Source organism: Sapajus apella, unplaced genomic scaffold (genome assembly GCF_009761245.1).
Source record: "Sapajus apella isolate SASKATOON/1434 unplaced genomic scaffold, GSC_monkey_1.0 scaffold82, whole genome shotgun sequence".
In the NCBI taxonomy this organism is placed as follows: domain Eukaryota; kingdom Metazoa; phylum Chordata; class Mammalia; order Primates; family Cebidae; genus Sapajus; species Sapajus apella.
In genome coordinates, this window is record NW_022437022.1 from 5,233,273 (window position 1) to 5,260,362 (window position 27,090).

Below are 27,090 nucleotides of genomic sequence, written 5' to 3' on the forward strand. Positions count from 1 at the left end.
ACCATATCACAGCTTTTCAGAAAAGTTCCTAACTTATCTGTGTGAAGAGACCAAGGCTCCAAGCGTTTCAGGCATAGAAACAAGTTTCTATAGGATGAGAATACCTTGAAGTTGCAAGAAAAAAAGACAAATCCATAAATAAAGTTTCAGATTTCAATACTTCTCTTTCAATAATAGAACACACAGGAAGAAAATCAGTAAGGATATGGAAGGTTTAAACTATGTTATCCATCAATAGGACCTAATTGACTTATAAAATATTGTACCAAACCGTAGAATAGATATTCTTTACAAATGCACAGGGCATATTTACTATGGTAGGCTACATTGTGGGGCAGTCTAATTGATCATTAACAGATCAATGAATAAACAAATTATGGTATATTTAGAGTTATATAGTCAACTGCAATAAAAAGGAATATCCTTTTTCAGAAATGGACACTTTCAGCATGTAAAAAATCAGTAAGGACATAGCTGAACTCAACACCATTGTAGCATGGTGAGTCCCCCACCCGTTAGTCAACGGGGTGTGTTCACCACCTAAACCTTGAAGACCAGGCAGTGAGCCGAGGCCATGGGGCTCAGCCAAGTAGCAGGTGTTCCTGAAGACCTAGCAAGAAAAATAGTCTCAGCTATTAAACACAGTATACAAAAATTCAGAAAATTAGCTTAAAAGTAGTTTAAGAATGAGAGGTGGTATGGATCTCTAGATTATTTATAGCGACTTTATTCATCATTGCCAAAACTTGGAAGCAGCCAAGATGTCCTTCAGTAGATGGATGGAAAAATATGTCTTTAAATGTAAGTCTCTAGAACAAAGTTTTGTTCTAAATTAAGAATTCAAGCATTATTTTACTGTTAAAATAAGCATCTTGTTACTACTGGTGAGGAAGGAGACCCAGGCATCTAGGATCACCTCCCCTTGACTTCCACACTGCATTTCTATAGAAGAAAAGCCTGGCCGACTGGCACCTCCTCAATCACCTTCCTGCAAATAGCAGGCATGGTGTGGGGGAATCTCTTGGGAAGACATTGTTTTTACTTAAACAAGATCAAAACCCCACCCCACTCCTCCATCCACCAAGACCCTTTCATATGTGATTTCTAAAGCTGTAGACCCAAGACCCTCTCATATGTGATTTCTAAAACTGTAAATCCAAGACCCTTTCACTCGTAATTTCTAAGGCTGTGAACCTAAGATTCTGTCATGTGTAATATCTAGAGTGTAAGTCTATATACAGGCAGAGCTTCTCTTTGTTAGGCAAGCTTGGCGGTTAGACAAACCGTTGCCTCGCTCCTGGGCCATAATAAAACCTCCTCCTTCCTAGTTCGGCACCCGGGAGGTCTGTTTCTCGCAGCCAATGCTGCTTCAGTAGTGTTTCTTTGAAATATAATTATCAGTATTTTTAATGGTGCCAGTAACTCCGGTCATCATTTACTATTGCTATTGCTATTATTATTTCGGTCTGTGAAATCTAAAATCTGGCATCCATATGCACACAGTATAAAAAGTCCTCTAAGGCTTGTTTGCGGAAATTAGCTGACCGAAGTGTCCTATTTTCCCACATAGATGTTTTGGTGCATTAGTCTCAGTAACAAAAGTAGTTCCATTCCTTCATTCCTATCCGTGCCTACCACTGCAGCTAACAATCACTCCTCACCTCTTGCTGCCTTCCTGGCTGGGGCATTCTGCTTTATTTCGTGTGGCTCTTGGACCTTGCGCATTGCTTAGCACATAGAAAATGCAAAATGAATGTCATTGCATAAATGGATGTGCCCTGAAATATTCGCCTGTGCACAGATGAGGATTTACTGCTCTGGGCTCTCGCTTTTTCCTTTTTACTACAAGACACTTTTTATGTTTCAGGAATTGTGGAGCAATTCTGAGGTGGGAACAGTCACTCTTTTTAATGTCACAGTAACAGTAACCAGTAAAGTCCAGTGTCCAGATGGGCACAAGAAGAATTCACTTCCTGAAATGAATTGCGGTGGCATCTCCCCTGCTCCCCCACAGAAAGTTATTTGTCAATTTTACATTCATCCAGACTGCCTCCTCTCTAGGCAGTTGACACTGATGTTGTTTGTTGTTGTTGCCGAGACTTGATAGCTCACTACGGCAATGATTCTGAAAGGTGTGAAGAGGGGTTTATAGGAGAATCGTTTGTGGTGGAGGCAAGCTGTGTACAATTCTATGTTGCAGTTTTGGAAATCCTTCTTCACCCTTTCCTAAATCTACTGAGAATCTACATAACTTTCTCTCAAATGTGTTTGTGTGTAAGGACACAAAATAAAACAGAATGGTTTTCATTCTCAAAAGACTAGAAAATAATTATGGTATTGTAAGGAAAATTATCTAAACACACATACTCAGTTCACACTCCTCTTCTTTGGAAACCAACTGACACCACCAATTACTTATTTCCACTGTATGATTTCCCTGAAGATCCCATTTATATTGAGGCAGTTTGGGGGTTAGGAAATATACTGGACATTGACCTGATGACAAATTTATGCTGCAAGTATGTATAAAGGGATGGGATTTCTCTTACACTATCTTTTATTCTCTTGAGAATTTGCTGGAGCCCAGGAAATTCACTGAAACTTCCTCTTATTGAAAGTGTAAATAAATGCTGTTTTTTAGGAATGGCCATCTCAGCCTGATACGCAAACAGTAGCTAATGAAACAGTAGCTACCTGCTGCCAGAGTAGAAAGCTAAAACTAGGATAACTGAATGGAGCCCTGGCCACATGTGAATTGCTTGCTGAGGTTACCCTCATTTTATCTTTGACTGTCAAACATACATAGAAATTGGACAAAACAAATAAACATTTATTTATATGCAAATATATGGGGGGTTTTATATGTGTAGTTAATAGATTATTTCCAGGTTCATAAAAGAAGGTTATAAAATATTTAGCAAAACATGGCTTCATGCCAGTTATGATTTCCTGATAAATGAAGCATTTCTTAGCAACCATCATGGCACAAATAATGATTTATATCAGTGTATCTACTATGTGTGTTTGAGGAGTTGAGGCTGATAAATGGGCTGAAAAGAGTCAACTCATTCTCGTATCCATAGACTATTAAGTGCTACTGTTACGGCTTCCTCACTAAATCTTAGATGGTAAAACTCATACTTCCCCAAAATCCTCATAAAGATAAGATGAATACTGTATTGAAAGGGCTACATAATTACCATATAAATGTATATTTTATGTTATTTTAATATATTTTATAGTATATGTGGTTCTTTATTTCCACATTATTGCCATACATAAACCATTTTTGTCAACTTTCCCATGGTTATGAAGGTCATCAAAGCTCCTCGTTACCTGGCACCTATATTTTAGGACACAGATCTGGCCAACTACGAGCAGGCTTTTGGTCATTTTTGCACAGATGGACTTATATATAACCAGCCAAGTAATGATACATTCATTGAGCACCAGGTGCTGGTGATCAAAGGAATGTTTGCAGCTAAAAAATATTGACAACTCTGTCCAACTTGAGTTTACCCTCACATATTTTGGTTTGGGGAGATATTTCTATCACTAACCACCAGTTTTCTGAAAAGAAACTAGATTTGTACAGGTAGGGTAAGGAAGAGCATTTCACAGTCACCAGAGAATAGCAGATGCCTGATACAACTTAGTATGTTCTGAGTAGACAGATTGACCCAACTGATTTGAAAATTGTAATGTGAATAACACCCACCATCCCCCTACCACAGTGCTTTGAGAGGTGCCATCTAGCTGGTATTGAGTTAGGTGATTGGGGAAAAGAAATTACTTGCTTATGTTATTGAGTCCCCATATAGGAAGGCACAGAGAGAGACACTGTGCAAAACCCACAAGTTGTAAATGACGGCCAGTTAGGTGGAATGGCTTAGACAAAGTAACTAGCACTTCAGAAGAATTAGCAACAGAACCCCAGGTGCCTGGTTTTTATACATCCTGTTCTAAGAAGATTGTAGTTTGGGCCTCTAAGGAACATGAAATTAATGTTTTCCTAGGTTTGCACTACAGGGTAGAAATAAATTTTTTCGCAGAACTCAACTATATTTAAATGAGCATACAGATGTATGTATATAAGGAAAATAACTTCATTTAATGCACCAAGAAGTAGAATGGAACGTGCCTATGGAATAGAGCACATTGTGTCAAATGTGCTAGCCACCTAGATCTCCGTTTATTATGTATTTCATTGTATATACTTACTGTCATTCAGTAACTCAAATTGAAGCTTGCTGTTTTATATATATAGAGGTAGACTAGGTTTGCAAGATGTATGGGTCATTCACTTCAGTTGTGAGCTAGCTACCTGCTGATATGAGTCCAATATCAAGGGGTACATCTAGTGGTTGGGTTGTTTTCTGTGTGATTTCCTTTTGAAGCATGATGATTTAGGCGCTTTCTCTGTGTTCATTAAAAACAACTTTTTTCCCTAGAAAATTTTACAGCCTAATCATAAACATCCTCTAGGCTAACACTTGATATATGAGATTCTGGGAAAAAGATATTTTGGGGGTAGGCTGATTTTCATACTTATAATGTTCCTTTCACACATACTAACTAATGCTGACTAGCATTGTTAGCTATGTAAACATAAAAGTATTGAAATAGCAATACATGTTAGTGTAACTGTATACATTTGTTAAAAAATGGAGAGTCTGCTATTCCTCATTTAACTAGCTGAATATTACTTCTACCAGTTACATATACATGTGATTAAGAGGAGCTAAAAATTGGGGAAAAGAAATTAAAGACACAAATTAATCTTAGTAAATTTGGAGTACCATTAGAGATTTTGGATCAGTCAACCACATTTCGGCAAATCAGCCAAAAAGAAAATAAACGTGGTCTAAAGTAAAGTATGTAGACACTGTTGGCTTGAGGAAACACATAGGAACCTTTTATTTGCGTCCGTTTAGTAAAGGTCTGGTAACCAGACTGTGATTAATGTTCACCGTCGACTTCGGAAAATACTTGTCCCGTGCCTAGCTTATTTTGCTTAACATAATGATCTCTAGTTTCATCCATGTTTCTGCAAACATAGGATTTCACCCTTTTTATGGCTGATTAGTACGTGTGTGTGTGTGTGTGTGTGTGTGTGTGTGTGTGTATACACACCGTGTTTTCTTTATCCATTTGTCTGTTGATTGACACAGGTTGACTCCCTATCTTGACTATACAGCTAGAGTAAACATGGGGGTACAGGAATCCTTTGATATGCCGATTTTCTTCCTTTGGATAGATACGTATTGGTGGAATTATTGGATCATATGGCACTTCTAATTTTAGGGTTTTTAAAATTTTTTGTGAAAACGAGGTCTTGGTATGTTGCCCAGGCTGGTCTCAAACTCCTGGACTCAAGCAGTCTTCCCACTTCAGCCTCCCAAAGTGCTGGGATTACAGGCATAAGCTACCTTGTATTTTTAATTTTTTTGAGACACTTCCATACTGTTTTCCAGAATGGCCGTACTAACTTACAGGTTACAACGGTGTATAAGAGCTGCCTTTTTTCCACATTCTTACCAACATTTGTTATTTTGTTTCTTTTTTATAGTAGCCATACTGTTGTAAGATGATATCTTATTGCTGTTTGGACTTGGTTTTCCTTGATGATTTCTGACATTTTGCCCACTTTTTGATGGTTTATTTGCATTTTTGCTTTTGAGTTGTTTGAGTTCCTTGTATATTCTGGATGTTAGTCCCTTGTTGGATGAATAGTTTGCAGATATTTTCTCCCATTCTACAGGTTGTCTCTTTTGATTGTTTCCTATGCTGCACAGAAGCTTTTTTGCTTAATATAGTCCCATTTGTCTACTTTTGTATATGTTGCCTGTGCTTTTGAGCTCTTGGCCATAAAAATCTTTGCCTAGACCAACGTCCTGAATGTTTTCCTTCCTTCCTTTTAGTAGTTTTATACTTTGGGGTTTTATGTTTAAGTCATTCTGCCTTGATTTTTGCATATAGTGAGAGATAGGAGCCTAGTTTCATTCTTCTGTGTATACATTTTACCCAGCACTATTTATTGTAGTGTGCTTTCCCCAGTGTGTGTTGTTGGTACCATTGTTGAAGACGGTTGGCTGTAAATACACTAATTGATTTCTGGGTTCTCTGTTTTGTTCCATTGCTCTATGTGTCTATTTTCATACCAGTACCCTGCTGTTTTGATTACTGTAGCTTTAGAGGATATTTTGAAGTCAGGTAGTGTGATGCCTCCAGATTTGTTCTTTTTGCTCAGGATTGCTTTGGTTACTCAGGATGTTCTGTGGTCCCATGCAAATTTTAGGACTGTTTTTTTCTATATCTATGAAGAATGATATTGTTATTTTGATAGGGATTGCACTGAGTAGTCATTTTAACAATATTAATTTGGTCAATGAGCAGGGCATGCCTTTCCATTGGTTTGTGTCATCTTCAATTTCTTCCATTGGTGTTTTGTAGTTTTCCTTGCAAAGGTCTTTTATCTCCTTGGTTAAATCTATCTCTAAGTAGACTTTATGGTAGCTATTGTAAATGGGATTGCTTTATTGATTTTTTTTCAACTAGTTTGTTACTGGTAATAGAAACACCACTGATTTTTGTATGTTGATTTTGTGTCCTCCAACCTCATTGTATTTGTTAGTTCTAAGGTTTTTTTTTGTGGAGTATAGATTTTTCTGTATATAAGATCATGTTTTCTGCAAAGAGGAACTGCTTGACTTTCTTTTTTCCAGTTTGGATGACTTTTCTTTCTTGTACCTGATTGACCTGCCTAGTACTTTCAGTACTTTGTTGAATTGGAGTGGTGAGAGTGGGCATGCTTGTCTTGTTCCAGTTCTTTAGAGGAAAGACTTTAACCTTTTCCCCATTAGGCATGTTCCTTCTATGCCTAGTTCGTTTATGTTTTATCATGAAGGAATGTTGAGTTTTGTCAAAAGCCTTTTCTGCATCTATTCAGGTGATTATATGGTTTTTGTCCTTCATTTTCTTTTTATCCTGCACACCATGCTTCTTTATGTCTTTCATGTTCTTGATGTGATGTATCACATTTATTGATTTGTTTATGTTCAACCACTCTTGCATCCCAGAGATAAATCTCACTTGATTATGATATGCTCTTTTGTTGAGGATTTTTTCATTGATGTTCATAACAGGTTGCTATAGTTTGGATATTTGACCATAGAAACCTTATGCTGAAAATTTCATCACCAATGTTAGAGGTAGGGGCTAGTGGGAGGTATTTGGGTCATGGGAGCAGTCCCTCATGAATAGATTAATGCCCTCTCTCAAATAGGGGGCTGGATGAGTTCCTATGAAAGCTGCTTGTTTAAAAAAAGAACCTGGCACTTTCCTCCCTCTCTTGCATTTTGTCATGTCACATGATCTCTGCACATGCTGGCTCCCCTTTGCTTTCTGCTATGATTGGAAGCAGCCTGAGCCCTTCACAAGAAGCAGGTGCTGGTTCAATGCTTCTTTTATAACTTGCAGAACCATGAGTCAAATAAACCCCCTTTTTTTTTTTTTTTTTTTTTTTATAAATTACCCAGTGTCAGGTATTCCATTATAGCAAGACAAATGGACTAACACAGCGATCTTGGCCTGTTAGTTTCTTTTGTTTGTCCTTATTTGGTTTTGGTATCAGGGTAATGCTGGCCATGTAGAATGCATTAGGAAGAATCTCTTCCTTTTCACCTTTTTAAAATAGTTTAAGAATTGCTGTTAGCTCTTCTATATAAATTTGGTAGAATTCTGCAGTTAATCCATCTTGTCCAGGGCCTTTCTTTGTTGGGGGATTTTTTATTACTGCTTTAATATCACTAGTCATCATGAGTCTGCTTAGGTTTTCTTCCTGGTACATTCTTGGTAGGTTGTATGTATCCAAGGTTTATGTATTTTCTCTAGGTTTTCCAGCTTGTTAGCATGTAGTTGTTCATAATAGTCTTTAATGATCCTTTGTATTTCTGAGGTGCCAGTGGTAATGTGTCCTTTTGTGTATGATTTTTTAATTTGAGTTTTCTCTGTTTTTTTCTTGGTTATTCTGGTAGTCAATTTTATCTTTTCCAAAAACTGGGTTGTTATGTTATTAATCCTTTCTACATTTTTCTTGTCTCTGTCTCATTTAGTTCCACTTTGATCTTTATTATTTCTTTCCTTCTACTAACTTTGGTTTGTTCTTTCTCTTCTTTTTTTTTTTTTTCTTGAGATGGAGTCCTGCCCTGTCACCCATGCTGAAGTACAATGGTGCAATCTCAGTTCACTGCAACCCTGTCTCCCGGGTTCAAACAATTCTCCTGCCTCAGCCTCCCAAGTAGCTAGGATTATAGGTGCCCACCACCATGCCCAGCTAATTTTTTTTTTGTATTTTTAGTAGAGACAGAGTCTCGCTCTTTTGCTTAGCCTGGAGTGCAGTGGCTTGAGCTCAGCTCACTTACACCTCTGCTTTCTGGGTTCAAGCAATTCTCATGCCTCAGCCTCTTGAGTAGCTGGAATTACAGGTGCCAGCCAGCTAGTTTTTGTATTTTTTATAGTGATAGGGTTTCACCATGTTGGCCAGGCTGGTCTCAAACTCTTGACCTCAAGTGTTCTGCCTGCCTTGGCCTCCCAAAATGCTGGGATTACAGGCATGAGCTACTGGGCCTAGCCTTCTTTGTCTCTTTTTAGAGTTTTTGACTTGCAATCTGTTTTATCTGCTGTCAGTATGACTACTATTGTCAACTTTTGTTGTTTTTTGTATGGAATGACTTTTTCTATACTGTCACTTTCATTGTTCATGTGTTTTTACAAGTGAAGTGTTTTTCTTGTAGGCATCATACAGTTGGCTTATTTTTTAAAATTCATTCAGCCATTTATTATCTTTTCCAGGGAAAATAAATTCATTTACCTTTAAAGTTATTATTCATGAGTGAAGACATATTCCTATCATTTCGTTAATTGTTTTCTGGTTGTTTCACATATCCTTTGTTCCTTCTTTCCCTTTTATTGTTTATCACTGTGGTTTGGTGGTTTTCTGTTAACAGTAGCATTTGAGTCCTTTCCTTCTCCTTTGTGTGTCTGCTCTACCAGTGAGTTTTATACATTTGTGTACTTTTATGATGGTACATACTGTTCTTTTCCTTCCAGATGTAGAATTTCCTTGAGCATTTCTCATAAGGCTTGTCTAGTGGTGATGAATTCCTTCTGTTTGTGCCTGGGAAAGACTTAATTTCTCCTTTGTTTTTGAAGGATAACTTTGTTGGTAGAATATTCTTCACTAGCATATTTTTTCATTCAACACTTAAACATATCATTCCATTCTCTCTTGCCTGTAAGGTTTCTGCTGTGAAATCTGCTGTTTGTCTGATGGGTATACCTTTACATGTGACTTGACACTTTTCTCTTACTGTTTTTAGAATTCTGTTTGTCTTTAACTTTCAACAGTTTGACTATAATGTTCCTTGGAATTCTGTTTGTTTTTTACTTTTAAGAGTTTGACTGTAATGTTCCTTGAAAAAAACATTTTTGAGTGAAATTTATTTGGCATTCTTGAAGCTTCTTGTATCTGGATGTCTAAATCTCTTCCAAGATTTGGGAAGTATTCAGATATTCCTTAGTTACATAGGCTTTCCATGTCTCTGCTCATTTCTTCACCATCTGGAACACCCCAAATTCCAACACTTGTTTGCTTTCTGATGTCTCAGATATCACATAAGCTTACTTTATGTTTTTATGATTTTTTAAAAATATTGTAACTGGGTATTTCAAATAATATCTTTTCAAGTTTAGAAAATTTTTTTTCTCTGCCTTATCTCATCTGTTTTCGAAGCCCTCGATTGTATTTTTGTTTCATTCATTAAATTCTCCAAATCCAGGATTTTTGTTTGGAAATTTTTAAAGATATCTTTCTCTTGTTTAATTTCTCATTCAGATCATGAATTACTTTTCTGACATTTTGTGTTGTTTATTTCTGTTCTGTTGTATCTCACTGAGCTTTTTACAGTGCCTCTGATGTAGCAGTTGCTTCTTCCAATTTTATGGATTGGCTTTTGCAGGAAAAGATTACTTTTTTCTATAGATGTATTTATAATGTTGTTTGGGTAGGTCACTTTGGCTTTGATTTTAGTTGGGCACAGCAACATAGTGTCTGAGTGATTTTTTTCAACTGTAATCAGCATCAGTTGTGTCTCTGATCTCTTCAGTGGCTCGGTTAGCACTTGTCAGTAGAGGTTGCAGTGAAGCTTTTCTGGGGCCAGAGTCACCAAGTGGGCTGGTCTTCAGATATAGTGGTGGCATCAGTCAGTTGGATATGCCACACCTTGGGCCTCCAGACAGCCTACATGTGTACTGGCAGTGGTGGCAGTGGACTGGGAGGGCAGGCTGGTCCTCGGGCCCCTGGGTGGTGTGTGGCATCATTCATGGCAATAGTAGTATCAAGCCAAAAACTCTGGTTCCTAGTTGGCGTACGCAGGCAGTGGTGGTGGTGGCACGGTGAGCAAGCCAGTGCTCAGGCCTCCAGGTGACTCATATGGGGAGATGCCAGCAGTGGTGATAGCTGCAAGCTGAGTGGGCCCATCCTCAGTCCTCTGGGAGTTGTGTGTGGGCCCTGATGGTAGCAGACAGGGAAGACCATACCCCAGTGCCCTAAAGTATGTGAGCACTGACAGGCTGAGCAGGCCCATCTTCAGGGCCCTGAAAGTTATGCATAGGCATTAATAGCAGTATATGGGGCAGATCAATCCCCAGGTCACCAGATGAAGCATGCAGGCACTGTCAGTGGTAGCATTAGGCAGGGAAGGCCTGTCTTCAGGTTCCCAGTAGCGTATGTGGGTACAGGCTGTGGGAGCTCAGACACGTTGGTCCCCAGGTCCCATATAGCATACTTGGGTGCCAGCAGAGTTGGTGGTGGGCATAACTGACCCCTTCCCCAGCCCCAGATGGTATGCACAGGCATCAGTGATGGATAAGGCAGGCCTGTTGACAGGCCCTGCAATGATATACAGTTGCCAGTGACAACAGTATGGTAGGCTGATCCCTGAGCTTCCAGACGTGCATGCATGTGCTGGTGGGAACAGCAGCAGGAGGGCAGACCTCAGGCCCCCTGATGTGCATAGGCACCAGCTGTCACAGGTGAGGCTGTTTGAGCCCCAGGCCCTGGATGGTATGCTTGGGTGTTGACACTGGTTGCAGCAGTAAGCAGGGTAGACCTGTCCTCAAGCCCAGGTCAGCACCCAGGTGGATCAGTTCCCAGGCCACCTGAAGATGTGTTTCACGTGTGGTGGCTTTGCTGCTGCAGGGAACAGCATTGCTGTTAGTGCCAATGGCCCCAGGCAGGTGACTCTCAGGCTCTGCGGAGCCTTGCTTCAGCTCCTTTTATTCTGGAGCAGCCTCCTCAGTGTGTTGTACTGCCCATGCCCCAGAGCACAGGATGCACTATGGGCATCAGTGCTGGAGACCTGGCTGCATGGCTGGGTCCATCAGCATTGAGATGCTGCAGCCGTGTCAAGATATTTTCTAACAGTATGTATATTAACACTTCGTGTACTATGCATTCTGTGAACATTTTTGTCATTTTGTCATTGCTGAAGTATTTGAAATGAAGAACATTTCCTTTATATAGGCAAAGACTTAGTTTATATCTTTCTAAAGAAATGCTGCCTACCACTCTCATTGCAAGTTATATGAATTATCACCTATATTTTCAATGTCATATAATATATGTCTATATATGCCTATATATATGTCTCTCTATATATATGTCTATATATATGCCCTAGGTTGGAGTGCAGTAGCATGATCTCAACTCAGTGCAACCTCTGTCTCCCAGGCTCAAGCGATCCTGCCTTCTCAGCCTCCCATGTAGCTGGGACCACAGACGCATGCCACCATACCTGGCTAACTTTTATAGTTTTTCTAGAGATGGGATTTCATCATATTACACAGGCAGGTCTTGAACTCCTTAGTTCAGGGGATTCACCCGTGTTGGCCTCCCAAAGTGCTGGGATTATAGGCATGTGCCACTGCACCCAGCCCCCCATCTAATATTTTATAAACGTATTTTTGGTTTTAATGTTTACATATTGAATCCATCCGAAATTCTTTTCTGCAGTGATGAGCAACCACCTGTTCACTCCAGCTACTGGCTATTCAGCACCCACATCATTTATTAAATAATCCATCCTTGCCCCAGTGATTGGAAATGCCAGTGCATTTGTATAAATACAAATAATAGAATAAGGTAAAACAACTTCCTAATTCACATGAAGAAACTGGCTTGTATTTAACATAAAAGGCCAATAAAGCTATCAGAAAAGTAAATTATACACCAATTTACTCAATGATATAAAAATTCAAAATAAAGTGCAGACAAATTAAACTCAGCATTGTATTGAAATATGAATACACATTTAGCATTTGGCATTTTATTATTTATTTAAGGAATATTTATTGAGTATCATCTCTGTGCCCAATAATATTCTAGGTGCTAAGGATTCCGTAGCAAATAAAACAATCATAGTGCATACATCCTAGAACGAAAAAACAATAAATATGTCGTATATTTCTAGGCACTACAAAAGTGAGGAAGGAGTAAGTGTTTATTTCAAAGTGTCAGGATGTCATAATCTTCCCATATCCATCAATTTAATTCATGCCATCTAAAGCTTAAAAGAGATATATGTGCTTATGTCAATAGTAAACCCAAATCACTTGATCAAACTTAGAAGCGATTTGTAATAAAGCTTGTTGTGAATATTTTCTTTAATCAGCTAAATTAAACATGATAAAGAAAGCTACCATAAATTTGATTAAGTAGCTTACCAAACATGTTACAATAATCAAGCAGTCGATGAAAATGCTCACTAGCGTTGGGTAGCTTTAACCCACAGAAGATCTTTTCTGTAATGTTTCTTCTTCGGTTCTGCTTCTCTGTGTTTATGATTTATGTGTTGATGTCCTCACTGCCATATTCATGGCTCTGAGCTTTCACTCATGATTTCCATTTTATTAATAGGTTTTCTCTGTTTTTACTCTTTTTTTTAGCTTTTAATTGAATTTAAAAATTCTTATATTCTCAAATTATGTTTAAATCTGACTGAAACACTTAATTGTGTCCTACTTATGCTCCCTGAAAATTTTCCTCGTCTTCATTTTTTTTCAGACAAGTCTTACTCTGTTGCCCAGGCTCTAGTGAGATGCACAATGTCAGCTCACTGCTACCTCCGCCTCTCAGGCTCAAGCGATCCTCCTGCCTCAGCCTCCTGAGTAGTTGGGATTACAGGCGCACCCCACTACCCCCAACGAATTTTTTGTGTTTTTAGTAGAGACAGGGTTTTTCCATGTTGACCAGGCTGGTCGTGAACTGACCTCAGGTGATCTGCCTGCCTCAGCTTCCCAGAGTGCTGGCATGAGCCACCACTCTTGGCCCTGAATGATTTTCTTTAGACTAAAAAAAAGTTTTTTTGTTTTTTGTTTTTCCCACAAGAAGAACTGACTCTCCCCCAACACTGATGGAGGGCAGGGGCCACTGGCTGGTCTCTCCCGGTGGTGGCACGATCTGTCCAGCAGTCTTTTGCCCTCATGCACAAACTGTGCCCATAGATGCCATCTGTGAGAATTGTTCTATAATGGTAAGCCTGGCTAAGAGGGAGCATTGTTCACTCTAGCAGTTCCTCCTCCCGCCTCATTGGATGTGTTTCTTTGTTGTGACATACCTGTCAGCAGCTGGATGATGTGGTCTCTTACGGCTGCGCTATTTGCCATCCTCCATCTTTGTCTCTCCAACACAGCATCCATTTCTCAAAAAGTACAGGAGAGATATACAAATAAGTAACATGAATGGTGTCCTTATGACACAAAAGGTTCGATGTTTCCCTCTGTTGTTATTTAACTTGTTTTTGATGCAGTATTAATTGGACTCTGACATTTTTCAGTCAGTATGTATAACATCTGGATATCCACAGCTTCCACATTTCTCGATTCAATCATCGATTGAAAACATTCAAAAATAAAAACAAAAAATAACACAATCATAAACAGTAATATAAATTTTAAAAGTAATGCAGCGTAACAACTATGTACTCAGCATTTGCATTGTATTGGGTATTCTAAGTAATGTGGAGATGATTTAGAGCATACAGGAGGATGTGCCTAAGTTATATGCCAGTACTACACCGTTTTATATCAGGGACTTGAGCATCTGCAGATTTTGATATCTGCAGGGGTTTCTGGAGCCAATACCTTCTGGACACTGAGGGATGACCGTGTATATATAAAACATACATGCCTACACCCGTCGACATATATTTTGCCTAAGTAGGATGGCTGGTTGAGTTTTTAATTCTTCCATTTGTTATTGCTTACACTGGCATGTTAAAAGGCTCACTGTAACATTTATTTTCCAGTTCTATTCATCTTATCTTCTGGTGTATGGTTTATAGGTAAACTTACAAATTACATTTTATTTTCTTCTTTTCCTAATGAGGAAATAACCTAAATATATAGAATGTGAGAAACTATTAAATTGTATTAAGCACTTGCCTTTGCCCAGTTTGTGTTGAGTGGAATGTTTATGATGGCTTGTGCTGCCTGCAGTAAAGAAGACAGGAATAAAAAAGAAGCTTTAAATTCCACTTGCTAAGGAAACAAGGATTTTTGAGCGAAAAAAGTTTAGATTCCAAGTCTAAAGTCATTTAAAATGTTTTAAAGCTAGGCTGCTTTTTTATGGCTCAATATTTCTTTTTGCTCGTAGCCAACAAACCAGTTATATTATCATTTTGTGAATTATTGCTATCAAAAGGTATGTTTCTCTTGCACGTTCCCTGCCCAGACTGGACACTGTGAAGTTGCTGCGGCTGCATTTCTCAGGCTCTGGCTGTTCTGCTCTCACTCGGCCCAGGGAGTGGGGTGGTTTTCCAAATGAGCAGCACAATGGATTCAACACCAACAGCAGCAATAAATGTTAAGAGGAATGTATAGGTGGCAGAAGCGCTCACCGCACCTGACTTCTCAGTGAAACCAGTGATGACCCCTTCCAGTACAAAAACTAAGTGAACTAGACCTCTAGCTATCCAGCCCCTCCTAGTTCTCACCCCACTCCAACTCTTCCCCCTCTTTCAGTTGTCCCAAGTGTAACTCAAAAGGTTGGAATATCAAGGTCTTCAAAAAAAAAAAAAATAAACCACGGTACAGACTGACCAAAGAGGGTGGAGAGAACAGAGTGGGTTACTTAATTCCCGAGGAGTCGTGACACTAGGGAGGCAAGGCCCAAACTGGGCTTAGCCCAAGAGGGGGTTTTCAGCTTCACCCAGGAAAGAATTCAAGGACATGCTGGCAGCAGAAGAAAACAACTTTATTGAAGCAGGAGTGTTATAGTTTCCATGGTATTACAGCTCCGTGATTGCTCCTACAGAGGAGGGCTACCCCATAGGCAGAGAATAGCAGCTTGTGGCAGTTCTACAGTCATATTTATACCTACTTTTAATTACATGCAGATTAAGGGGCAGTTTATGCAGAAGTTTCTAGGAAAGGGGTAGTAACTTCTGGGTCATTGAGCCATTGCCACAGAAACGGGTAGTAACTCCTGGGTGTTGGGGGCAATGGTAAACTGACATGGCACACTGGTGGATGTATTTTATGGAAAGCTTAGGCCCCGGACCTAATTGAGGACTAGCTAAAACAGGGATGGGATCAGGGAAGGCCTGCAGGGCTGAAGATAGATATGCTGAGGCCTGAAGGACACGTAGGGGTTTGAAAGGCAAAATGAGTGGACGAAGCAGAGGAGGAAGACAGATCCTGCTGAGCTCAAACCACAAGCAAGGGGCCAATGTGAAGGGGGGGGAGTGCAGCCCGCCCTTAAAGGGTCTCCATGGCAGGCCAAGGGAGAGGTGAGCAGGTGGGGAGGCGGCGAGCTGAGGAGTTTGGAAAGTCTATAAGACCTTACTTAGCCAGTGTGCTTGGTCTGGAAGATAATTAACCTAGACAATGAAATGCTTACATGGCTCTTCTACATTATTTGCCATTGTTCATTGGAATAAGTGTTTTGCACATTTAGAAATAAATGTAAAATAAGGCCATCTTCTAGAGACTCCCTAGAAAATGCTAGGAATGCAGTAACTCATCTAGGGATGGTGCATCATAATAAGTTTTTGAAACCGTGACCTGTCTCCTCAGTTTCTTGCAAATAATTACCAGCTAACAGATGTTTGTTTATATATCCACTCCTGGAGGTCAAATCATGTAATCGAATAATCAGCAGTGGGAGATTACAAAGGAAATACTCCGTGTTCACAAGATATTTTAACATCTTATTTATCTGAGCACAAAAGCTGGAAAGCTTTGCCTAAACATGCAACTAGCAAATACTGTGGGTGCCGTTATGTTTTTGAAGCTGACATATTACAAGAGCATATGAAACCTTTAGCTTCTAAAGGAGAGAAAGAACAGCTAGAATAATAAATGATATCTTTTACTGTCTGGCTAGGCTGCAAAATTGAAAGGGAAGAGATATGCTTGATTTATAAACTGAGTAGATGACATGGCATAAGTAACTGCTCTTACATTGAGGTGAGACAGAAGTTATAATCTCCAAACATTTGTTGGAATTGGGAGAGAGATGCCAGGGAAGCTAGTACCACACCAGAGCCACCAGTCCATTGAACATCAGACCAAGGGAAAGAAAAGAAAATGGCTGCTGTATTGTATGTAGTCCCTGTCCAGATTCCCCTGGATGGCCATTCATTCCCAGGAATGGGTCAGAGATCAGAGGGGGCTGCCTCATCTGGCCATCAGGGTCCTCCTGCTCACTGTCAGGGAGCCTCTGCAGCATGGAGTAATTGCAGCTTTGGCAACTGTCACTTAGTTCTAGAACGTTTGGAGTCAGGGACCCTTCATCAATGCTAACAGCAAGATAATTATGCACAAGTAAAGAAATACCAACAAACATAGAGGAAGCATTTGCTCTTAAAAAAAAAAAAAAAAAAAAAAAAAAAAAAAAAACTCCCCAATGATAGATTAACCGGGGGACAACACCTAGGGTCAAAGCTTTCTCCAAAATCATAAAGAGAAAGGAAAATCCTTGTTTTGCAATCTGAAAGATTATATGGAAATCAGTCTTGGAAGTGCCTATAGGCACTGCTAAGTTAAAGAATGAAAAAAATTGGCCAGGCTCAGTGGCTCACTCCTGTAATCCCAGCACTTTGGGAGGCCGAGGCAGGTGGATCACCTGATGTCAGGAGTTCAAGACCATCCTGGCCAACATGGCAAAACCCCATGTCTACTAAAAATACAAAAATTAGCTGGGTGTGGTAACGCACACCTACAATCCCAACTACTTGGGAGGCCGAGGCAAGAGAATTGCTTGAACCCAGGGCAGAGTTTGCAGAGAGCCAAGAACACGCCTTTGCATTCCAGCCCGGGCAACAGAATGACGCTTCATCTCAAAAAAATAATAAAAATTTAAAAATAAGTAACTGGGGAAACATCAGGCATAGCTGGATCCAGGGTACAAGTGATCTCATTGGAGGCTGTCCCTCTCTCATCACTGTTTCCTTCTGAGCCCCAGCTTGGTTCCCAGGTATCTCAGGCATCACATGTGGGAGGCTGTTGTATTCTGACTAATGAAACTAGTGCTGCCTGTTTGCGCCTGGGCTAGGAAAGGGCAAAGGAGGTGCAGCCATCTGAGCTTGTTGGAGCAAGTACCTTGAGCTATGAAAGAGGATATTAGTTTTCACACATTTTATAAGGGTCAGTAATGACTGCAAATCTTTTCAGGAATCATTTTGAATATCTTAACAATCTCCCTTTTACTCTTAACATTATAAACATCAAATTCTGGCTGTGTGGCATTACCCCTGGAATAAACTTCAAGTCCTGGCATATTGAAGAACTTACAATCAGGCAGAGAAGGGGTGGACATGGGTTATATTAGTCAGCTTTTGTTTTAAGATAGACTTCTTGAAGACATGAACCATAAACTGACAAGCTCCTTCTCAGCAAAGTTTTCACATGGTTTTGCTTTGTGTGGGAGCATATTGATTTTCTTTCTCCTGATAAACTTTGCACATCATCTAGAGGCTTTATTAACATCTTGAAAGAAAACAAACTTGTAATTGGACGTAATGATAGACTCATTAACTTTTTAGGTCTCATTTGTTTGACTAGGTATAACTTAATTGTAAAACTGGCATTGTTAATTTAACAAAGTGTACATTCATTATACAGTCCAACAATTTTCATAGTTATTATGTATCAGAACTGATAAAATGAGTTACTGGGTTTATGTAATACCCAGTAAGTCTAACACTTCAGTATGAAGGCTAAGACACAATAAAGAAGTCACAAGATGAACAGGCTTTGGCATGGTTACTTTAAGGGCTTTATTTATGTACTAGGTACATAGTGTTGTGGTTATGGTTTATCTAGCTTTTTTTTTTTTTTTTTTTTTTGAGATGGAGTCTTGCTCTGTTGCCAGGCTGGTGTGTGGTGGCATGATCTTGGCTCACTGCAACCTCCGCCTCCCAGGTTCAAGCGATTCTCCTGCCTCAGCCTCCCAAGTAGCTCAAACTACAGGCATGCGCCACTACACCCAGCTAATTTTTGTATTTTTCATAGAGACCAGGTTTCACCATGTTGGCCAGGATGGTCTTGATCGCTTGACCTTGTGATCCACCCACCTTGGCCTCCAAACGTGCTAGGATTACAGGCGTGTGCCACTGTGCCTGGCCAGTTTGTTTGTTTTTATGGGGTTTTTGTTTGTTTTTAAAGACAGAATCATGCTATGTTGCCCATGCTGGCTTCAAATTCCTGGGCTCAAGTGATCCTCCCGCCTCAGCCTCCCAAATAGCTGGGACTATGAGTGTGTTCCACCCTACCTGGCTGGCATGTTTTTACTTACAGAACATGAAACTTTATTATTAAGATTAATAATGAAACCCCTGCATGATAGGAAGACTTAAAACTAATGATTGTGTCTTAAAAAAGAATCTGTATCTCACTAATGAGAAATCGTTCTAGCCTGCAGAGTTTCTGAGGAGATAATAACAGGAATATCTGTTGCTGTTAGCTACAAACAGGATTTTAGGTCTGTGAGAGACATTTAGATTGATTGGAAGTGACAGGCTGTCTGTCTTAACTAGGTAACTGTGAGAACTTTTGTGATATAGATGTAAGATACTTATTACTAGTTCATCTCATAAGCAGCAACCACAGCCCTGTATCCTCAGTTAATATCATCAGAAAAGTTGGATGGAGAATCTTTTGACAGGTATAGTTGAGTTTGATCTCAGTACACAATGTGTATTTGTCTGAGTATTTGTGTATCTTTAATACATATTACAGAACAGTATCTGAATGTACCTTTTTGTTTTTGTGGAGGCTGATTAGAATGGGTCACCACTAACAAAGGGTGACACTTGGAGAATTTTGATCTCATGCCGGGTCTGCCTCCTGGTGGTGCAGTAGTCATCTGCTGGTGGCTTTCAGTCTCACGCCACCTTTTCCCCTCTGCTCTGTAAGTTGGGGCTGTTTCTGGAGATGGATGGGCCAAGAGAAGGCAGAAGCCAGCGGCATTTCTCCCTCTCTCTGCAGGGGACATCTCTGGCAGTGGCTTCATCCCATTCATTGTCACACTGCCAACCAAACAGCCCAGCTGCAGAGCTGTGGTGACCCCAGCACCTTCTGCCATTGTCCCCTAGCCCCAGATGGCAGCTGCACAATAATGATGCTAGCCTCAAGTGGCTTCCTTTCCCTTTTTAGTCCTTCTAAAAAGTGCTGTAGTGCTTCCACGCCTCCATAACTAATCTCATTACATTCTGTCATTTGAACCACCTGGTGTGGGTCCTGTTTTCCTAACTAGACCCCGAGCCATGCAAATAGCTATGCAGTTAAGTGTTATGTAAAAACCACACACCTGCTGCAACCTTGTTAGTGAAAATTGTGTGTCCCTGTTACTTTATCAAGAGAAGGATAGTTTCTTTTTTTTCTATTTGGGAATATTATCTAAGAAGGATTTGGAGACTAGAATGGAATTTAACTCTTTGTGAAGATAGATGCAATATTTTGTTTGGAAAACATAATTGTTAAACTATAAACATAAAGTTTAGGATATTCAATAAAAGCCATTGGAAGGATCACGGGTAAATAAGTCAGGTCTTACCGCTAATGATATTTCAGGTTTGACCTTATTGTGACTTTGATAAGCAGGGCTTTCAAGCCAGTTGTCATCTATTTTTATAGTAATCTGATCTATCAAATTATATTTGGGCTTGACTAATTAGGTTCTGATCTTCAATGTTGTTATGCAATTGGATTCTTGGTGTTGAGCTAATTTTCCGATTTTGCTGGGTTCTTTATTCCGTACTTGCTGCTCTAGTTCTCCTCTGTAAGAGGCACTGCTCATGAGTCATGGGTGAAGGGACATCTCGAGTGAGCAGGAGTGGCTTCCAGGAATGCCACAGTCCAGTTGACATCTTCATGCTCTTTTTCCCGGGTACCACTTTGATCTGTATGGATCTGATGTGATTTACAGTCAGGCCTCTACAATGCGGAGGAGAGGGCAAATGAGTTGTGATGAAAGGGAAGAATGGAAGGAAACGATCACAGCCTTGTCCAGAGAAATGGTAAAAGTGTGAGTACCCTTCTAAGAGCTTAATGAATACAACTGTTGGGTTTTCCATTTAATAATAATAAGGTGGAAAACGGGCCAGGCGTGATGGCTCTAGCCTGTGTTTCCAGCACTTTGAAAGGCTAAGGTGCGTGGATCACTTGAGGTCGGGCGTTCGAGACCAACCTGGCCAACATGGTAAAACCCCATCTCTACTAAAACAAAAATTCGCTGGTGTTGTCGCATGTAGCTATGATCCCAGCTACTCAGGAGGCTAAGGCATGAGAATTGCTTGAACCCAGTAGGCAGAGGTTGCAGTAAGCTGAGATCATGCCACTGCATTCCAGCCTGAATTAGAGCGAGACCCTGTCTCAGATAAATAATAAAGTGGAAAACGCTTATGGCATTCAACAGTGTCACAATGTTAAGCCAACCACATTTGCTAAGGTCTTATTTTTTTCGAGTATAAGAAGAAATCGTTTCAGATATTATTTGAAAACAAAACAAAACTGGCCATTTGCTGTCACAGATTTTATCTCCCTAGCTAATTATGCTTTCGCAGAAGTGAATATTTGTATCCAAATGAAACGAATATGCCCCTGGGAATTACAGCTCCTGGGTAGGTGGGGGAATGTATGTATTTATATATTAGGACTTGTTATGTATCTTTTTGTAGCTGATTTATGTGTGACCTAGCATTTGTAAGAGGTGGGGTGGGCCTCTCTGAAATTCAGTTTACCAATGGTAAAGGATTCTGTGCCAGCCACACTAGAATTAACAGCTGGTCTTCTTGATGAGGAGGACACTCCCCTGCTGCTCCCCAGAGGACTGCTTCCCTAGTGACCTAAAAGCAACTTCCCCCGGCCAAGCCCTATACATGCTCAAACAGTGCCACCTTGAGCAGCCTTGCCTTGGGCGTAAGCACAGTCACCCAGCAAAGCTCCAGATACTGCTTGGGCCCTGCCGTGCCTTAGTGACCTCACAGTGGTACAGTGCTGTCAGCCTTCTGACCAGCCTTCTTGGACTTTAGCTAGAAGACTTTCCTGGCTTTGACTTCCTCAATTTTTTAAACTGAGTAATTAAGAGAAACAAAACAGAGAATTCATAGACAGTTAATTCCAACGAATCATGCAACTGTGACATGACACTCCTATGTGAGCAGGCGATTCTCACCCAAGGTGGAATTTTGGAAAAAGGCCCTTCTAACTTCTATTGTGTGTTGCTTTATTGTCTGCTGGTTTTGAATACAGATTGGAAATGTCAGAAAAGACTTCAACAATCTTAGCTCACTGGTTGTACAGGAGCAGAAATGACCACCAGCTCACTCTGCTAATTAGCCTGAAAGAAAAGGTGTTATTACTGAGAAGCAATGCTCCATGGGTCTCTCATGTATTGCTCATCTTTGAGGGAGGCACTAACTTGTTCTGACCCATCTTTTCAAGGAAGTTGTAGAGCAAATGACCTTGGAAGTAGAGAAGTTAATGTCTCTCTCCAGATCAAAAGGCAGATTTGCTTATTATCCAGTACGATAAAGATAATGTCTCCCTTCAGGATGAAAAGATGGCTTGCTTAGAACTACTTATTGAAGACTTGAGTTTCCTAAGCTCAGAGTCCTCAGCTGTGATGCAAAACCACTGCACCTGCAGAATCTGACTTAGCCCATCTGGTTCCACCCTGAGAGAGATGTGTGGAGGGGAGCTGGTGTAATAACGATGCTCATGCTTCTTTCTGCCTGTGCTCTGAGTTCTGCATTCCTTTGTCTCTGATCCAGGAGTCTCTTGTCTTCTTTCAGCATTCATGATACCACGGAAAACTAGCTTGCTAACTTGCAAGCTGGGTAAAATCTCAGATTCTTCATAATTCTTGCCAGTTATTCTAGTGCTACACAAAAAACGTTCTTTAATAAAAATTGGTGGAGAAAGCACTGAAATTTACCGATGAGACATACATATTTAATAAGGGCTGGCAATGTGCAGTTTCGTTTTATCACACTATATGAATTACTAGAATTTTTCAACTATCTGTAACTTACACCATTATCTATAAACACCTACCCCCAATAAAAAGGCTTTTATCTGGCTGAATTTTATCTGGTGTTAGAACAATTTGTGATTTGTTAGCTGAATGTCTACTGCAGCTTTCTGTAAGCTAAGAAAAAAACACAAATGCTTTCTATTTATCTGTATATGAAATACCTTCTCAATAGTCCTGCCAACTCAGCTATTCTGGAGGAATTACTTTGTTATGAATGAGGATTGTTTTCTTGTCTGCAAAAAACAGTTGTAGCTAGCTCGGTGTATTTCACAAAGGTCAGTCATGTCCTTCAGACTTTTTGTTTTGGTGGTCAGACATTGTTTTAAATCTCTTTCTCAATACCCTTGAGCTGGCCATTGAAGGATTTGTCAAATTTCAAAAGATTGAGTAAAAAGAATAGGATCCTGTGTTCAGGAAAGAAAAATAAAATAATCAGCCAGCATGATTTCCATGATGCTGTGGGGAAGGTCCTGGACTCAGGGACAGGACTCCACAGGCACGCCTGAACCCAGGCCCATCACACACACTGGACATCCCGTGCACCCCAGCCAGACACCACACACACCTCCGTGGGCTGAGGACTCTAGGTTTGGGGGCCGGCTGATAGCCCACTGCCCCAGATAGGATAGCTTTAGTTAACTAAGTTATACCACCTGGGATTGGTGAGACTTGTAGTGAAGAAGAGCCTGGGTTCCAAATCCCTGGCTTTGGGATACTTCTCTTACAGGCTCACACCTGTAATCCCAGCACTGTGGGAGGCCAAAGCAGGTAGATCACCTGAAGTCAGGAGTTCAAGACCAGCCTGGCCAACATGGTGAAACCCCATCTCTACAAAAATACAAAAATTAGCCTGGCATGATGGCAGATGCCTGTAATCCCAGCTATTTGGGAGGCCTTGGAGGCTGAGGTTGCAGTGAGCCAAAATCATGCCAGAGCATTCCTGCCTAGGCGACAGAGTGAGACTGTGTCTCAAAAAAAAAAAAGTGACACACTCCAGATTTTTGAGAGTCACATATTTTACCTATGATGTTGTGTTGTTTTCAGACCTCGTAAGCGACCTGCCACAGCAGGGGTCTTGTGAGACAGTAACTAGAGTCTACTCGCTTTGCCTCTGATGCTGGTCGAAGCTCAAGGTTTCTCACAGTGTGGTCCCCGGAGCAGGAGGAATGACATCACATGGAAAGTTGTTGGAAATGTACATCTTAATGCCATCCCAGAATTTACAAAATCCCGGGGTGGGTCTGGCGATCTCTGGTTTAACAAGCCCTTGCCCTCTTGCACCCACGTGATTCTGATGCACACTACAGTTTCAGACCAAGGGGTGCTGCTCAGGGTCCCACATGTCAGAGGAGAATGAGGTTAGTTAAATTATAAATAGGAAAAGAAGAAATTAAATGTTGCCGTGAAATGTATAAGGGGATAACATGCAGCATTTATTACGGAAGTGATAAACAGCATTGATTACATCCATTGTTCATCATTTAAGAAGTATATGTCACGCCTATCCTATGTCAGTCACTGTTAGGGCATAAATACGAATACAGCATTTTACAAATGTCTCATCATGGACCACTGTGGCCCGCAGGGAAAATCTAGTTTGTCGCATATTTTTGTAAATAAGGTTTTGTTAGAACACAGCCATACCCATTCATTTGCATATTGCCTATGGCTGCTTTTAGGCTACAAGACCAAGTTGAGAAGTGTGGCAATGACCATATAACCTATAAAACCAAAAGCACTTAATATCTTGCACTGTGCATCAAAGTTTGTCAGTACCAGGTGAAGTGGTTTAAGGGAAAATCCTTTCCACGTTTCAGGTAGTTGAACACAAATAGGAGCAAGTTTGGTATGCAGAGGTTATTCTGTCATCCAGTAATATATTTGTATATTCTTTTTTCAGTAGTAGAAAATTTAGCTTCACAGATGTTAGTATCATGGAAGGCATACAGACTATGTAACAAGAAGCAGAGCAATTACTGACCAAACGCTTCCGTGTATGAATGAACCGAAGGAGGATGAGAATAAATATAGAAGTTAGAAAAGGAAAAATGAGGAATAAAAGATGTTCCTGGGAAGGGAGAATATTATCAAAAGACTGTGACCAATGTGAAAAGCCAAAATGAGGGAATGTGTGGCAGGACCTGGCTGGGGAAAGGAGCTAAGAGGCAGCAGGATACTGGATGGGAACATTCCAGCTGCCTGGCACGGAGGGTGGGCAGCAGAGTCTTCCTGGGAATGCTGGGGTGTTGATACCAGGCAGAAAAGGGGCAGACTCTAGATGGGGCTGGGAGAGCCATGCTCTGCTGCACTTCTTTTTGTTGAGACAGAGTCTGGCTCTGTCACCCAGGCTGGAGTGCAGTGGGTGATCTCGGCTCACTGCAACCTCAAGTGGTTTGCCTACCTCAGCCTCCCTAGTAGCTGGCATTATAGTCGTTATAGTCGTGTGCCACCACACCCAGCTGATTTTTGTATTTTTAGTAGAGACGGGTTTCACCATGTTGGTCAGGCTGGTCTCGAACTCCTGACCTCAAGCGATCCACCCATCTTGGCCTCCCAAAGTGCTGGGATTGCAGGCGTGAGCCACCATGCCAAGCCTCTCTTGCACTTCTCTGTCTACCAGGAGTCCACGTGTACTTGTGTGGCTGTTTACAGTAGGGCTCTCTCCATTCCTTACTCCACTACATGATTGACCACGTAGTGATGCTGGAGAAAACGCACTGGATTTCCCTGCGGGGAGTTCGAGTTACCGCTTGGCTTCACCTCTCACTGTTTGACCGTGGGCACATCATTTCATGGCTTCGTGTCTCGCTTTCCTCCTTAGTGAGAGGCTTCCCCCTACCTCCATGTTTTGTGATTCTTCCAGACTCATTATCGAGGGGGCATCACTGAAGGAAGGTCACAGCGTATCCCCAGGTCCCTTGCTTAAAGAGCGGAAGAAGGAATAACTAGCAGAGACTCGGGCCCTTCTGAAAGGGAATCCTTGACCACTGCGGCACAGGGCATCCTTTCCTGGGAAAGGTTTCAGGCTGATTTATTTCCAACTCACACCTCATAACCGATTTCTTCTCTTGCCCAAAGAGAAGAAATCTTCTCTTGCCTAAACTGTCAAAAAATGTTTAGAGGAGAAATGAGCAGCTGGGCTTCACGTGTGTGATCGTATTTATCTTTCTTCCAGGAATTTTTCTTTAAATGTGGAGCACACCCAACCTCCGACCAGGAAACATCAGTAGCTTTGCACCTGATCGCAACAAACAGTCGTAACATCACTTGCATTACGTGCACAGATGTCAGGTAAGGATCTAAGAATAGCGTCACTCCTCCGCTCCTTACTTTCCCTGTACCGTTCTGCCACACAAGCCTTCCTCCGCGAACTCTCTTTCCTGGGGAGTGTCTGCTTGCTTTTGATGTTTCTGCCCAATTTGGGTATGTTTTCATGTGATTAAATTATTTAAAATGCCAATGACTTAATTTAGGTACATCGGGTCCTAAGATGTGAGATGGCATATCCATAGTGTAATCATAGTTGATATTAAAATGTAAGCTCACATATTTGAGTATAAAATGTAAACTCATCCATTAAGTTCCAAAATAAAATTAAAATATGATGCTACCATTAGGAATGTTAACATAAGGCATGCACCACCATGCCCAGCTAATGTTCTGTAATTTTAATAGGCATGGGGTTTCCCCATGTTGGCTAGGCTGGTCTTGAACTTCTGACATCAGGTGATCCGCCCGCCTCAGCCCAAAGTGCTGGGATTATAGGTGTGAGTCACTGTGCCTAGCCAGGAATGGAAAAACAATTTACGAACACCATAATATATAGCCCATACATTTTATTTTTAAAATGTCTTTTCCATACATTTCAGTTCTCCATATTTGCCTGTATTTATGCTGAGGCTTCGCACACATTCATACACTCAAAATGAAAGCATGTAGCTAGTTTTGGACCTTGTTATTTCTAATCTCAGTGAATACAAGAAAAGCAAAAATGGAGATGGTCTGTTAGGAAAAAAATGGAAAATGACTCGATGTGAATTGCAGTGTAGCAACCAAGGACCAAGTGGAGGAAACTGAGTCTATCTGCTCTGCAGAGCGGGCAATTCAGAGTAGAATTCCTTACTCTACCCTTTGCAAATGGACAGAGGAAAAGAAATTAGTTTCATTTATGTTCTTTGAGGTTGGCTAAGAAGCTGAAATTGCAATAGTGAGAACTTTTTAATGAAGTGCCGAAATGAATTAATAAACTCAAGGAATCTATTGTTTCAGACTTTTAAGCAAAAATAGTCATATATCCTAATCATTTTACGTGTTGTCTCTCTTTGGCCTTTGGAACTGTATTAGATGGTCTTTTAAAGTTGCTTTAAACTCTGTGATTTCGTGATAAACAAATATGCACACTCCTATCAGGCTGTGTCTATTCTCTAATAAGTTAAAATTAAAATATTGATTAATAGAAGCCCAAAAACTTTAACAACATCTGTTGAACAAAC

The 27,090-nt window shown here is 40.6% G+C and overlaps 1 protein-coding gene across 3 annotated transcripts in view; it reads left to right on the plus strand.

The window, feature by feature from the left end:
• Positions 1–27,090, plus strand: part of PRKN (parkin RBR E3 ubiquitin protein ligase) — a 1,407,348-nt gene that overhangs the window by 757,340 nt on the left and 622,918 nt on the right. For all 3 annotated transcript variants that reach the window (XM_032253244.1, XM_032253242.1, XM_032253243.1), the window contains exon 6: positions 25,773–25,888. In XM_032253244.1, coding sequence (XP_032109135.1) covers positions 25,773–25,888 — 116 coding nt within the window. The remainder of the gene's footprint in view (positions 1–25,772; positions 25,889–27,090) is intronic.